General features: G+C 50.3%; 1 protein-coding gene across 50 annotated transcripts in view; it reads right to left on the bottom strand.

Annotated features, from left to right (window-relative positions):
• Nucleotides 1-425: 425 nt before the first annotated feature.
• The window catches only part of MADD (MAP kinase activating death domain), a 39,738-nt gene continuing 27,039 nt past the window's right edge, over nt 426-13,124 (bottom strand). For 21 of the 50 annotated variants that reach the window (XM_032414060.1, XM_032414068.1, XM_032414061.1 and 18 more), the window contains 8 exons: nt 11,761-11,868; nt 6,473-6,637; nt 6,150-6,222; nt 5,920-6,026; nt 3,955-3,963; nt 3,691-3,760; nt 1,757-1,803; nt 426-1,438 (listed from right to left, as the gene is read on the bottom strand). In XM_032414060.1, coding sequence (XP_032269951.1) covers nt 1,334-1,438; nt 1,757-1,803; nt 3,691-3,760; nt 3,955-3,963; nt 5,920-6,026; nt 6,150-6,222; nt 6,473-6,637; nt 11,761-11,868 — 684 coding nt within the window. In that variant the 3' untranslated portion in view covers nt 426-1,333. The remainder of the gene's footprint in view (nt 1,439-1,756; nt 1,804-3,690; nt 3,761-3,954; nt 3,964-5,919; nt 6,027-6,149; nt 6,223-6,472; nt 6,638-11,760; nt 11,869-13,124) is intronic. The other 29 variants (XM_032414087.1, XM_032414088.1, XM_032414090.1 and 26 more) reach the window with 3 other exon arrangements.

Below are 13,124 nucleotides of genomic sequence, written 5' to 3'. Positions count from 1 at the left end.
GGCACTGCTGGCCAAGAGCTCAGAGCCCGGGGCTGCAGGCCCTGTCCAAGTCACACCCTGAGTCACATCCCCTCTCTGGACCCGCCTGTGAGGGGCAAGGGGAGCCTTGGTTTTTCCCTCACTGCTACGTGACTCTGCTCAGGTGTCTTAGCCGGGTTTAGCTGCTTCCTCTGGTGGCCAGTTCTCAGCTCAGCAGCCCCCTGCAGGGCTAGGGGGCAGAGGGCAGGAAGCCCTCCCCAACCTCTCCCTGGACGTCCAGGAAGCCAGGTGAGGGGCACTGCTGGGTCAGTGGGGTGGGAGGCTGGGCCTCCAGCACGCCAGGACTCGGAGGACCATGATCTCCTCTCTCCTGCTAGGCCTGAGGGGCCTTCGTAGAGTCCAGGGACAGCTCCTCAGGCCCGGGCCGAGAGGAGGCAGCGTTAAATATAAGGCAGGAGGAGCCCAAGGCGAGTTAAGGACATTTATTTCACATCCACACATCTGTACATTTTCTATAAATAACGTAGAGGTGAACTATGTACAATCCTCTCTTGCCCACTCCCAGGCCATCCCCCCTCTGGCACCTAGGGCCAGGGGCCGCCGTCTGCAGACACGGGCCACGTACACTGAACGTGGCCCTGCCCCACGCTGCTCCCTGGGCACGGGAGCCAGGGGCCTCTGAGGCTCTCCCAACCCAACCACTTTGCTCTCTCAGGCCAAACGCCAGGCAGACCTTAGGGAAATTGCCGCTCGGCAAAGGGGAGCCCCTCGGTGCTGCCCCCCTGCAGGGGCCACGGCGGGCAGCAGCCACCAGCCTGGGAAATGCGTGAGGGGGAGGGAGGCTGCCACTCACCCTGCCGCCCCGTGACTCTCCCAGCCTTTCCCTGCCCACCTCTTGTCTGGGCGGACAGGCCTCAAGCTTCCCTCCCTCGGTACCAAATGGGACTTCGCCTGACACCCAGGCACACCGGGCCCCAGAGGATGGAGAGCCAGAGTCCTGCACTGGAGGCTCATAACGCCAAGGACGAGGAACCACAACACGAATGTCTCAGGGACACGCGATGGTGGGCTCATACTGTGCTCAGAGTCCTCAGAAGCCACTGGCCCCAAAGACAGACACACATGGCTCTGGAGCCCTGAGGGGACAGCAGGCTGGTCTCCTGGGAGTGGAGAGCGAGCAGGCAGAGGAAACCCGCTGAGCCCTGTGACAGACACTAAGACACGTGGAGACACACAACTGTGAACCAACTAAGCCACGGCGAGGGGCTTGCAGAGAACACACACGCAGCATCGTGCCCTGGCGAGCAGAAGATGCAAGGGCACCCCCTGACCTGGGGGCTCTTAACCCCTCCCATCAGCTCGAGACGGGCCGGGGCGGGGTCCTGAGATCTTCCTCACTGCTACGAACTGCAGCCACGTACGAGAAGAGACACAACACAGAGTAGCAGATCTCATGGGCCTAGAGGGGAGAGAAAGACCAGACCGATCAAATTCCTCAGATTCCCCCATCTCCACGCAGGGAGATCTGCCCAGCAGAAAAGTCTGCCCTCGCGCTGGGCTCAGCCTCACAGCTGACTGCTGGGACTGGGGGTCTGTGTGTGTGTGTGTGTGTCTCCCAGGGCTGAAGACTCGTTTCGGCTTCCAGACCAAAGGCAGCTCTCCAACCGTCCCTAGTCCGCCTGCCCCCGTGCTCTCAGGGGGCCCGCCCCACTCCTGTGTGAGGGTCCCCAGGGAGCCCTGCGCACACTTGGCCTGCCGGCTTGGGTGGCACACTCACCATTGGCGTCTTGTACTTGTGGCTCACCACTTCTTTAATTTCAGGAACTAAAACCGGACGGGCAAGAGACAAAACAGAAAGTTCAAAACTAAGAGCGATAGTGCCAGGCTCCCCCAGGCGGCAGCGCCCGGCACCGGGGTCCCCTTCCCCACGGTGGCCTGTCCCAGGGGCTGCAGCAGCTTACGCTCTGATGGCACCTGCCCAGCCGCTGCTGGACGAGAGGACACTGCCCCAGACTCCGCAGCCAGACCTGTGGGGTCTGTTGGGGCTCCCTGCTCGATGGCCACGACTCTAGCCGCTTCTGGGAGAGCCTCCGCACAGGAGCGGGCTGGCCTTTCACCAGCCTGCTCGCTGCTAATGTCCAGGGCCCCGAGGAGCTGCAGTGGGGCGTTGCCCCATGTTGGTCGGGTGAAGAGCGTTGTCTCTAGCCTGCGCCTCACCTTGCTGAGATGCCCGAGAACTCATCCCTGTTACCAGCCCGACACTCTGTTCGTGTTAAGCATGGTTCCCTGTACTCCCAGCCCCTACGCAGAGGGTCCTTAGGCTGGATGAAGAAGTGGCATGACACTAAACCCAGCAGACTTGTAAGTGTCCTTCCCTGAGTGGCAGGAGAGGCCCAGGCCTGCCTGTGTGAGGGAGAGCGTCAGAGGGCTCTGCAGCAGACACACCGAGCAGAAGACAGGCGAGTGTAGCACCCGGGGAGGGAGGTGACAGGGAGCATCAGGCAAAGTACACACATGTCCACAGCCCAGAATGCAAGACTAAGTCACCCCTGCCCCAGCCATGCAGGGGTTCTGCTTGGCCAGAGGAAGGAGGAAGGCCCCCCGGGGGCCCAGCCATCCTGATGGCCCCTGGAGAAGGGAGCAGAGGGGTGTGGTGTCCCCCTGGGGGCCAGAAAAGGTAGGATGAGAGTTGGCCACACCTTCTTCTGACCCTGGGAGGTAGAATTCGGGGGGACCCAGGGTTAACAGGGAATAAACTCATCATAGGTAGAGCAAGAAGCCCAGGTCCTTCTCCTGAGTTGGAAGATTCCCCCAAATATCTCTCTGGCAGAAGAGAGAAGGGAACACACAGGGGAGAAAACTCAGAACCAGTCAGCCAGCAGGGGGGAGGTGGGGTAGGGGGGAGAAAAGGGCAGTGTGAGCAGCTGGTCTGGTTGAAGGGAGCCCGTCCCACCCACGGCAGGGCCCAGGCAGGGGCCTGGGGGGAGGCAGCACGAGCCGAGGTCACTTTACCTGCTGGAGAACGAAGGTTTTCATAGCAGCGATGAGGGGCACAAAAGAATGAAGCACAAACACAGCAGGAACTCAAAGCCCCAGGGTGAGAACCCACTACACCACCGGTCAGCGTCGGCGCCTGGCTGCGGGGATGCAGGGAGGCTGGCCACCAGCCTCCCGCGACAACTGCCCTGCCTGCCTCTGAGGCCCACTAGGCTTCCCTGCCCTCTCGAGTGAGGCTGCCCGGGCCACCGCACGGCCCTGCTCCCGCACAGAGGCCAGGCGGACACCAGGGCGGCACTGGGGTGGCTGGACGGAGTCCCGGGCTGCTAGGAGGAGCTCAGCAGGCGACACGAACACAGCAGAGCTTGGAAACTGCCCGTCTGCTCTGCCCCAGAACTTTCTGACCACCAGCTGGCCGAGAAGGGAAGGCGGCGCCCGCTCCCGGAGCCTCCGCAGGAGAGTCTCTGACCTCTAACCCCGTCTAGGGCCACTTGCTCTTCGGCGACCCGTTCCCTAGCAGCCACTGTCTCGCTCTTCCTTCTTCTTCCTTACCCTCGCTCATCGCGGGTTCCCTTCTCTTCCCTATCACTCCTAAGCCTCCTGACCTCTCTGCAGAGGTGGTTCTTCTCTCTGCCTCTAGTCCCTCCTCTGGAGCGCCGAGGTTTGAGTTACTGCCATGTGAGTCCAGACCTAAGAGCAAAATAGTGTAATTACCAAATTCCTCCAGGACAAAGACGCCTCGGACTGTATTGCACTTTTTAATGTGATTCAGCTCTATGAAAACCTGCAAGAGAGGGAGGGAGGGAGGGAGGGCGGGGTCAGGCCCGGAGGCTCTCCCCCTGCCCCACAACTGCCCACTCTCCCGGCTACAGCCCCGCCCCCACACAGAAGACCTAGTTCCCAGAGTGAGGGCCGGAGAATCCACACACACGCAACTCAAAAGCGCTAAGAAGCGAAGACAGCAGAAAGGGCATGTACCTTCCGCTCCTGGCCGGAGGAGAAAGCATGGGAGAGAAATGAAGGCGTTAGTTTTAATGGTCAAACCCAACCCGAAGGCCCCTCTGCTGTCCTGGGCTGCCCGCCCATCCCCTCTGCCCAGGGCAGCGCTTGGAGGACACGGTGCCCCGGGGGTCTCCCCGCTCAGCCCATCAGCTCTCTACCCTTCCATGCATCCTCCTCCGGCGCAGAGGGCTGGCACGGGTGCAAAGCTCCCCTCGGATTGTCCTTGGGGTAGGAGATGTTGATATCTTCCTTGACACAAAATCCAGGCTCTCCCAAGAAGTACACGGAGAGAGAATAACGGCTATCGCTTAGGAGCTCCGACCAGGAGTCCTCCAAATCCTATTTGCAATCACATCCATGTGACCCAGTGTGAGTACGACCCTCGTTTTATAGAGGAGGACACGGGATCAGAAAGTTTATCTGCCCATGAGTAACGAAGCTGGGCTCTGAATCCAAGCACATCCTGACTCCAAAGATCCGTTTGTTACCCCACCCTGTAGGACTCCACCAGAGGGTCCAATGCTTCCTCAACTCCAACAGACCGTTCGTGGTGGAAGATGGACCCCACGGCTGTTCTCTCGTGATCGGTTGGGGCCTGACTCCCCTCTCTGCAGGATCTCTCTTCTAGGGCAAAGCCTTAAGCTACAGACCAGCTTGTACATATCCGTGGACTGGTTAGACACTGGGTTGGTCCAGAGCGGGGGACCCAGAAGGGGGCTGGCTGTTGTTTAACAAGATCTCCTCTTCGGAAGGTGAGGCATCAGGGGAAGCCACAGCACTAAAAGGCAGTCAGAAGCCTGCTCCCCAAGAAGTGCTGGCACCTTCGTGCTCCAGAAAAGTACTCCAGTAAACCTCTCCTTGGGCTGACCCGAAGGTCTCAAGTATGCTATTTAATATATTAAAATCATGGATAGTAAATGTACTGCTGAAAATACACTGCCTGAGCAGTTGTTTCCCATCACACCGAAGCTGCCCGGTTGGGTTCCTGAAAGAAGAAACTAAAATGGCAAGGGGAGGAAGCAAGCCACGGAGTCCAGAGGGTCACCTCCCCTGAGTGTCTGCTGCCTGGCCCGGGGCTGTGGTGCTCACACATTCAGACCTGGCTCACAGCCTCAAGGAAAGGAACCAGGACGTCAGGGAAGGGGGAGGGAAGGCACTTGTGTGAAGAGTCAGAACGGGGAACGGACCTGGGCTGATGCGCTGGCCTCAGAAAGGAATTAGCTTAAGGAATGTCCACTGAGAGAAAAAGTAACACTGTGTTAAAAGACCAAGAGAAAGAAAAAAAAAAAAGTCAGCTCCTATGGTGGAATCACAATGAGAGAAAGATGTATTCTGAAGTGGTCCCCAGTCAAAAGAAGGGGAATTGGGCCTGTGGAGCAGGGGACAGAGTGGGGACACTCAGAGGAACGAAAAGAATAGGAAGAAGGATCAGCAGGAGAAATAGGCAAATAAACACACATACTCCAGATAGGACAGACACAAGCTACACACACACACACGCACACACACGCACACGCACACGCACGCACACAGGCTTCACGCACACCAGAAACACGCGAGGAGATCAGCTGGTCTAGACTCTTCAAAGCAAAACCACCAAGCAGAAGCACCCCCTGGGAATAAGGGAAGGCAGACATTGTGCGAAGAAGGGCCAAGTGAGACGCTCCCACTCACACTGTGCTGAGTCTAACGGACGGAGGCTGGCCACCACGGCTCCCTCTCTTTCCCCGCCTCCCACGGAGGCTCCCCACTGCACCTTCCAGGTGGTTGCCAACGTCACTGTGCCCTCCTTCTGATCTCTCTCTCTGGTCCAGCTGCTCCCATCCTCCCACTAGCCCCAAAGGCCCGCAGGCTCACTGGAAAGCACTGGGACCTGGACACCGAGCCTTACTGCAGATGGAAGAACTGGGCCAGGCAGCCGGGGCTGCCGCTCCCACCTACCTGGTTGTGCATGAACTTGAGATTGATCCCTTCTAGGGTGACCTGCAGCAAGCCACCCTCACCAGTCTTCATGTCCTGCACGGGGAACTCGCCACCTAGTTCAGGGCCTGCGGTGGGGGAGGAGGTCATCAGCTAACTGGGGGGCTGGGGAACCGTCAGGCCTCTGACGCTCAGAAGGATGGATGGAAACAAACAAAAGGCCCTTGCTCGGGGAGTCCTTGTCTTCTCACCGGGTTTGATGCTCTGCTGCCGGGCAGCGGCCCGCTCCATGCTGTCCTTCACGCAGTAGTACAGCTCCCGACACTGCGGCACAGGGCGAGGACCATCCTGTCACCCAACCTGCCAGGGTCCCCCCGCGCTGCTCTCCACCGCCTGCCAAGGGCCGGGGCCGAGGCCGGGGCACCGGGCCCCAGAGACAGCTCTATGCGTCCCACACAACAGCCGGAGGCCAAAGGGGGGCTCTCGACATGGGCTGTGGCATTTTAACCTCCTTGCCAGAAACTTGACACTTGGCCCTCAGCATCCCCCTCCGCCCGCACAGAGCTCCTGGTACCTTCTTGGTATAGAACTTGTTGAGCTGCGTCTCAGAGCCGTTCCTGCGCCACAGGCACAACACCTTGGTCTTGGGGCAGTAGGTCATGTTGATGAGCTTCTCATACCACCAGCGCTCGTGCACCGTCCCGAGGTTACTGCGCAGCACCACGCAGTCGTCGCATACCTGCGGGGGGACCCGGCGCTTGGAGCCTCCGTCACCACAGGCCGCGCTGGCCTGCCCCCCGGGGGCAGCACGGGGCAGCTGGTCCTGGGAGCACCCCATGGTCAGCTGCCCCGCCCCCCGCTCACCGTCCTCCTTCGCTGGGGACGCAAACACTGACCTGCTGGACCTACTGTCCGCTGGGAGGTTTGCTGAAAGAAAAGGAATCACGGAGAGGAGCCGGCGAGCAGGGAGGGGGAGCAATCAGTGTTTCAATTTTCACCTCGCCCAACGTCTACCACCTCTCATATGCTCTAGACTTATGAGGGTGTCTCCCGCCGCCAGGTACCAACCTTACGGACCATCTCTGTGGGTGAGCGCAGAGGCAGGGGTTGCGGCAGGCTTAACCGAGGAGAAAAATATGGAACCAAGGCAATTTCTAATACTGGCTCAGTCATAGTTCTGCATATATCTTTTCAATAATTAATCACATTAGTGACACTTGGGCAACGCTCACCACAAAAAATATTATATAATACAGGGTGATATAATTAAAAGGCAAACTCCTCCTTCACATTCTCTTTTTAATACTGTAAGTCCTTTGTAATTAATTAATTAATTTTGAGAGAGAGAGAGAGTGTGCGTGCACGCTAGTGAGCGTGAGCGGCAGTGGGGATGGGCAGAGGGAGAGGGAGAGAGAGAATCTTAAGCAGGCTCCACGTCTAGGGTGGAGCCCGAAGCAGGGCTCAATCTCATGACCCTGAGATCATGACCTGAGCCAAAATCAAGAGTCAGACGCTCAACCCACTGAGCCATCCAGGTGCCCCCTTCACAGTCTCTTCTTATTCAACACTCTCCCTCTAAGATCAGACTGTGTTAGGTTTCCAGCTGTCCATTACTTAGCTGTGTCACCTTGACCAAGCTGCTCTGCATCTACATTTCCTCATGTGAAGATTAAATAAGTCAATGTGCGTAGAATTCTTAGAACAAAGCCAGGCATGTAGGAAGTACCCTAGAGTTAGATGTTGTAACACTATAATTATAATATAAAAAAATGTAACAATGATTATTATGACCCCACTGATGGTTCTCAAATCTTTCTCCACACAAGACCCATCTTCCTGAGTTCCTGAACCACTCTCTATCTGGATGGCTCACAGGCAGCACCTCGAGCTCATCAGTTCCAAATGTGAAGTCAGCATTTCCTCCTGGGCAGATCCTCCTTCTGAGTCCCCTAGTTGAGTAAATGGTGTCGCCATTCACCCAGCTGCCCAAGCCAGAAATGAAGGAGTGATGTGAGACTCCTTGTTTTCCCTCTCACTACACCACTGAGTCCCATCCATTTCACCTCAAATACCCCTGGAACTCTCCCCCTCCCCCGCTCCAGCCATTAATTCATACTTCTTTCAAGTCTCAGCTCAAAGGTCACTTCTGAGCGGTCATCCACAACTCCTACACCCTCTACTATGTATTCCCATACTGCCTGCCTATGCCCTGAGCATCTTCTCTCATAACACTCATCATACTTTATGACCCTTTGTTTCATTAGCTGACTTCCCCAATGGCTTGTCAACCCCATAAGGACAACAGAAACCATGTCTCTCTTATTCATTGCTATAACCACATACTCAGAGTAGCTGGCATATCGTATGTGCTCCATAAATATTAAATGAATGAAAAAGGAATACACAAGACTACCAGGTTTAATCTACTACCTAAGAGTTACAAGGTTCTAAAAGCCTTATGAAGGATAAGGTCATATAATAGCTGAGTAGAAATTAGAATTCTAGCCCTAGTCTGACTCTCGTTTTCTCCAGGTGAGAAGTGAAGACTACTACCCCCACTTTCCATAATCCTTTAAGAACACCATGTAAAGGAGAGGGGCAGGACAGGTATTTACAACAAATGATTTCTAGGCCAGAGAGATGACAGTAATAACGTACCAGACTCGCCTGTGCTGCTGGTGGAGAAATAAACTGGTATAGTCTTTGGGATGGTATTTGGCAGAATCTATACAAATTTTAAATCTATATAAGCTTGATCCAGAAATTTCACATTAAGAATCTAGCCTATAGAAATTCTCATGTGAGGGGCACCTCGGTGGCTCAGTTGGTTGAGTGCCCAACTCTTGGTTTTGGCTCAGGTCATGATCTTATGGGTTGTGGGATAGAGCCCCAGGATGGGCTCCACGCTCAGCAGGGAGTCTGCTTGAAGATTCCTTCCCTTTGCCCCTCCCCCAAAGCATGCTCACGCACATTGCTCTCAAAATAAAATAAAAATAAATCTTAAAAAGAAAAAGAAATTCTCACGTGTATTCTCAAGTATATTCAATGAAACATTTAAAAAAAAGTGAGAGGGACTAGTTGAATAACTTATGGTATACATCCATATAACACCTAATAGCTAAAAAAACAAAACAAAACAAAACAAATCATCCATTTAAAAAACAGGGACAGGGGTGTGTGGCTGTCTCAGTTGGTGAAGCATGTAACTCTTGATCTTGGGGTTGTGAGTTTGAGCCCCATGTTGGGTATAAAGCTTACTTAACAAAAACAAAGCAAAGCAAAACAAAACAAAAAACAAAAAAAGAAAAAAACAGAGACAGATTTAGGTAACATGTAGACATGGAAAGATGTCAGTCATAAATTAAAAATCAAATTATATCTCAATATTTGTAGTTTGATACCACTTTTGTAAACACTGAAACAAAATTACACATAAGTAGATTGTATTTATACAAATATGCATTTTTAAAAATCAGACCAAACTCTTTAACAGTGGTTACCTCTGAGACATGGCATTGGAAGGAAGTGAAGGGAAACTTTTACTTTTTATTTCATTTACTTCTATATGGTTTGAAACTTTCACAGCATATACTGTTCTACTTCTGTAACTTACTATTATTTTTTTGAGAGAGAGAGAGCGCTTGCGTGCACAAGCAGGGAGGGCCAGAAGGAGAGGCAGAATCTTAAGCAGGCTCCATGCCCAGTGTGCGGAACCCAACTAGGGGCTCGATTTCATGACCCTGAGATCATGACCTGAGCCGAAATCAAGAGTCAGACACTTAACTGACTGAGCTGCCCAGGCGCCCTAATCTACTTCTGTAATTAAAAAAAAAAAAAAAAGGTAATAAAGGGGATTTTTAGAAGTCTTTGCAATCGCTCTCCCAGTGCTCCTGCAGCCAGCAGGCTGTGCAGAGATGAGAAAGGCTAAATCAGGCCAAGCGTAGCGAGTGGCTAACGGGGTGAGTGAGGTACAGTCTTATTTGACACCTTAAGGGAGAGGCATCAATAAGGTGACGGATCCACCCACACTCCAGGAACTTTGTATGAGGCTCCCCTGTGTGGTGGTGAGAGTTAGTCCTATACTTCAAGGAATCTTCTGGATTTATTCTTTAAAAGGAAAAGGAGAGGGTGAGAATCTCTTTGTGGTGCAGATGTCCAAAGTTAGTCCTCAGCTCGAGGAGACACCTAGCCAAATTCTAGAACTTCACAGTAACATGAAAATGACTCTCTTCTCGGCTACACCAACATGCATGGTTCTACTTCAGGGCAGAACCCCTGCCCCATGTTTGATAAACCACTCGTTCAAAAAGCTGTGGATGTAAAAATCAAACTCAACTAAACCAAAAGAAAACAGAATACTTGTAAAATTATTTAATTTTACTACTTTATATAGGAGTTGTACTTGATTCATACAATTATGTAGAAGAGATTCATTTTAGAATTAAAAATACAGAAATAAAGAAACCACAGCCAATTTCCTTTACAGTCTTCTAATAAGGAAAGGTTTTTCTAACTATGACTCAAAACCCAGAAGCTATAAAAAAAAAAAAAAGACTAATTCAACTACATAAAAGTAAAAGGATTCTGCCAAGAGCTGGAGGGAGGGTAAAAAGAAAAAGTAAAAAAAATTCTGCGTGGCAAAAAAAACAAAACAAAACCCATAGGCAAACTCAAAGGACTGATGAGGAACTTCACAGGGAACAACATATCAGGCTACCCACATCTCAACCTACTGATCTCTAAGAGAGAGAGATGACCATATGGGGCAACAGACAACATACAGCACCAACCATGAAGTATTCTTGCCAAAATATTGAATCTGAAACTCATCAAACCCCTAGGTTGAACTACTAGTTTATAAAAAAATACAAGTGATGGAGAAACATGTTAACACCAAAGAGATGCAATCAGCAGAAAGTCTAGAATGTGAGATACTCCATGGGGCACATTTCTTCAACGAAATAAATGGCAAAGCGGGAGGGGAGCTATTATATGTTATGAGATACGTCTGAGTCCTGTCAGTCAAAGCCATCAATGCACTCTTCCTTCGGTGTGGTGATGGCCTCTGGGAGCTCTCACAGAGCTGCGCGTGTATGGGGGGCAGCAGGCGGGCACAAAGATACTGACTGGTTAAGTCAACTACCATACACCCGCACCATGGAGTACCATGCAGCTGTAAAAAGAATGAGAGCCAGAGGAAATACAGTGAATGACACCGTAATGATGTATGGTGACAGATGGTGACCACACTTATCATGGTGAGCACTGCATAATGTACAGAATCGTCGAATCACTACGCTGTACACTTGAAACTAATCTAACTTTGTACATCAACTCTTCTTCAACTAAAAAAAAAAAAAAGACAACCCTCTTTTTGTACTGACATAGAGCTCTCCAGGATATGTTCAATGAGAAAAGCAAGGTACAGATCAATGGATCTGATGTGCTACCTTTCTGTAAGAAAAAAGAAAAAGAAGAACTTATGTTCATATTTTACTGTGTTTGTATAAAATACCACTGTAAGATACAAAGGAGACCACAGAAGTGGTTACCTATAGGAAGAAGGGGTGAGGGGGATGGGAAATTGAGAGGAAGGGGATAAGAAAGACAGCAAGACTTCCCAATGCCTACCATTTTAAGTTGTCCTGACTTACGGACAATGCGACTACATCATGTATTCAACATCTATTTAAAACAAATGATGGTGAATTATCCATTATATTACTTGCGTAAGAGCCTGACAATTTAATGATAAATGGATCGTGAAGATGAACGAGATTAAGTGGGAGAAATCAGGTATCAGGTCTAGAAGTTCCTCGTGACTCGCAAATGTCCCTTTGAGACATATGAACTGGCATTTACCTCCATGAAGAAGATATCTCCATTTGTGTCTGTCCCTGCATGTACCACAAATGTCTGCTTCTTCATGTGCCGGCTGCCACTGGACCGGATACAGAGGTCACGTCCATTCTGAGAAAAGAGAGATCTGTTAGGGACATCCATATCTCTCTCACAGAGCTCTCTGGGCCAAGAATTCTGCTCCGTCACCCCAACTTCAGCTATTAAATTCCTACCAGTTTACTTAGCACAGTGCCATCTGCTGGTCACAGGCCACAAGGGACGTGCTCTCAAACTTTAGGGTCTTAGGGCCCCTGTATCTCTTAAAAATTATTCACAACCCCCAAGAGCTTAGGATTATGTGGGGTATATTTATAGATATTTACCATATTAGAAATTAAAACTGAAAAATTTTTAAATTAATTCATTTTAAAGTCATTAATAATATACCTGTTACATGGTAATACAAATATTTTAAATAACATTTCCCAAAAAAACAACAACAAAAAAGAGAAGACTGGCACTGTTTTACATTTTTCACATGTTTGTCTTTAAAAAATAGCTGGATTCTCATATCTGCTTCTGCATTCCATCCATTGTGTTATGTTGCTTTGGGAGGTATATAAAGAAAATCTGGTCTCACAGATATGTATTTGGAAAAGGGAGGAGTATTTTAATAGATTTTCCAGATAAATATGCGTATTTTTCTTTGGTAATTACACCAAAACTTGAGAAGTAACAGTTTCTGACAGTTGCAATATGAAATCTGAAAACCCATCAAAATGAACATTTTGTACTTTGTAACATGAAATCCGTTTGTCTGCCTTGCATTTTGAGTGGATCTTCACTTATACTTGAATTTCTACCACCACCCAATGGTCTTTTGGAAAATACTGGTTTAAGGAGTAATGCAGCTCTTCCAAATATTGACACATTTCATTAGAGAATATAAAAAAATCACATTGATTAATATCATCAATCTCATTACAAAGCCTTTAAATATCAGGAAGCTTCATGCTTAAAAGTCTGCCAAATAAATACCCAACTCTGAATAACCACAGTTAGTCATTCTTCCAAGTAAAAATGATGTCCCATGAACAAAACTGACAGTTCACCTTGCAACTCAAATTGTCACAAACTGGTTTTCCTTGAAACAATCATATTTTGGTTTGCAGCACAAATACTTCCTGCATATTTCTCATTTTGTCACATTAAATATTAAAAAGATGTATAATCAATGATCAGATTTAGTAAAATTAATGATTTTAATGCTTTCATCAAGAACATTCATAAGTGCAACTATTTTTCTTTCTCTTTCTCTTTTAAACTGAGAGAGCGCTGCATGGCTCCTAGCATGGTTCACTACCACCGCCTTCACTGGGTGAAGG

This window comes from Phoca vitulina, unplaced genomic scaffold (assembly GCF_004348235.1).
Source record: "Phoca vitulina isolate PV1807 unplaced genomic scaffold, GSC_HSeal_1.0 scaffold16, whole genome shotgun sequence".
NCBI classification, from domain to species: Eukaryota; Metazoa; Chordata; class Mammalia; order Carnivora; family Phocidae; genus Phoca; species Phoca vitulina.
This window is presented reverse-complemented; position numbering and strand designations above follow the sequence as displayed.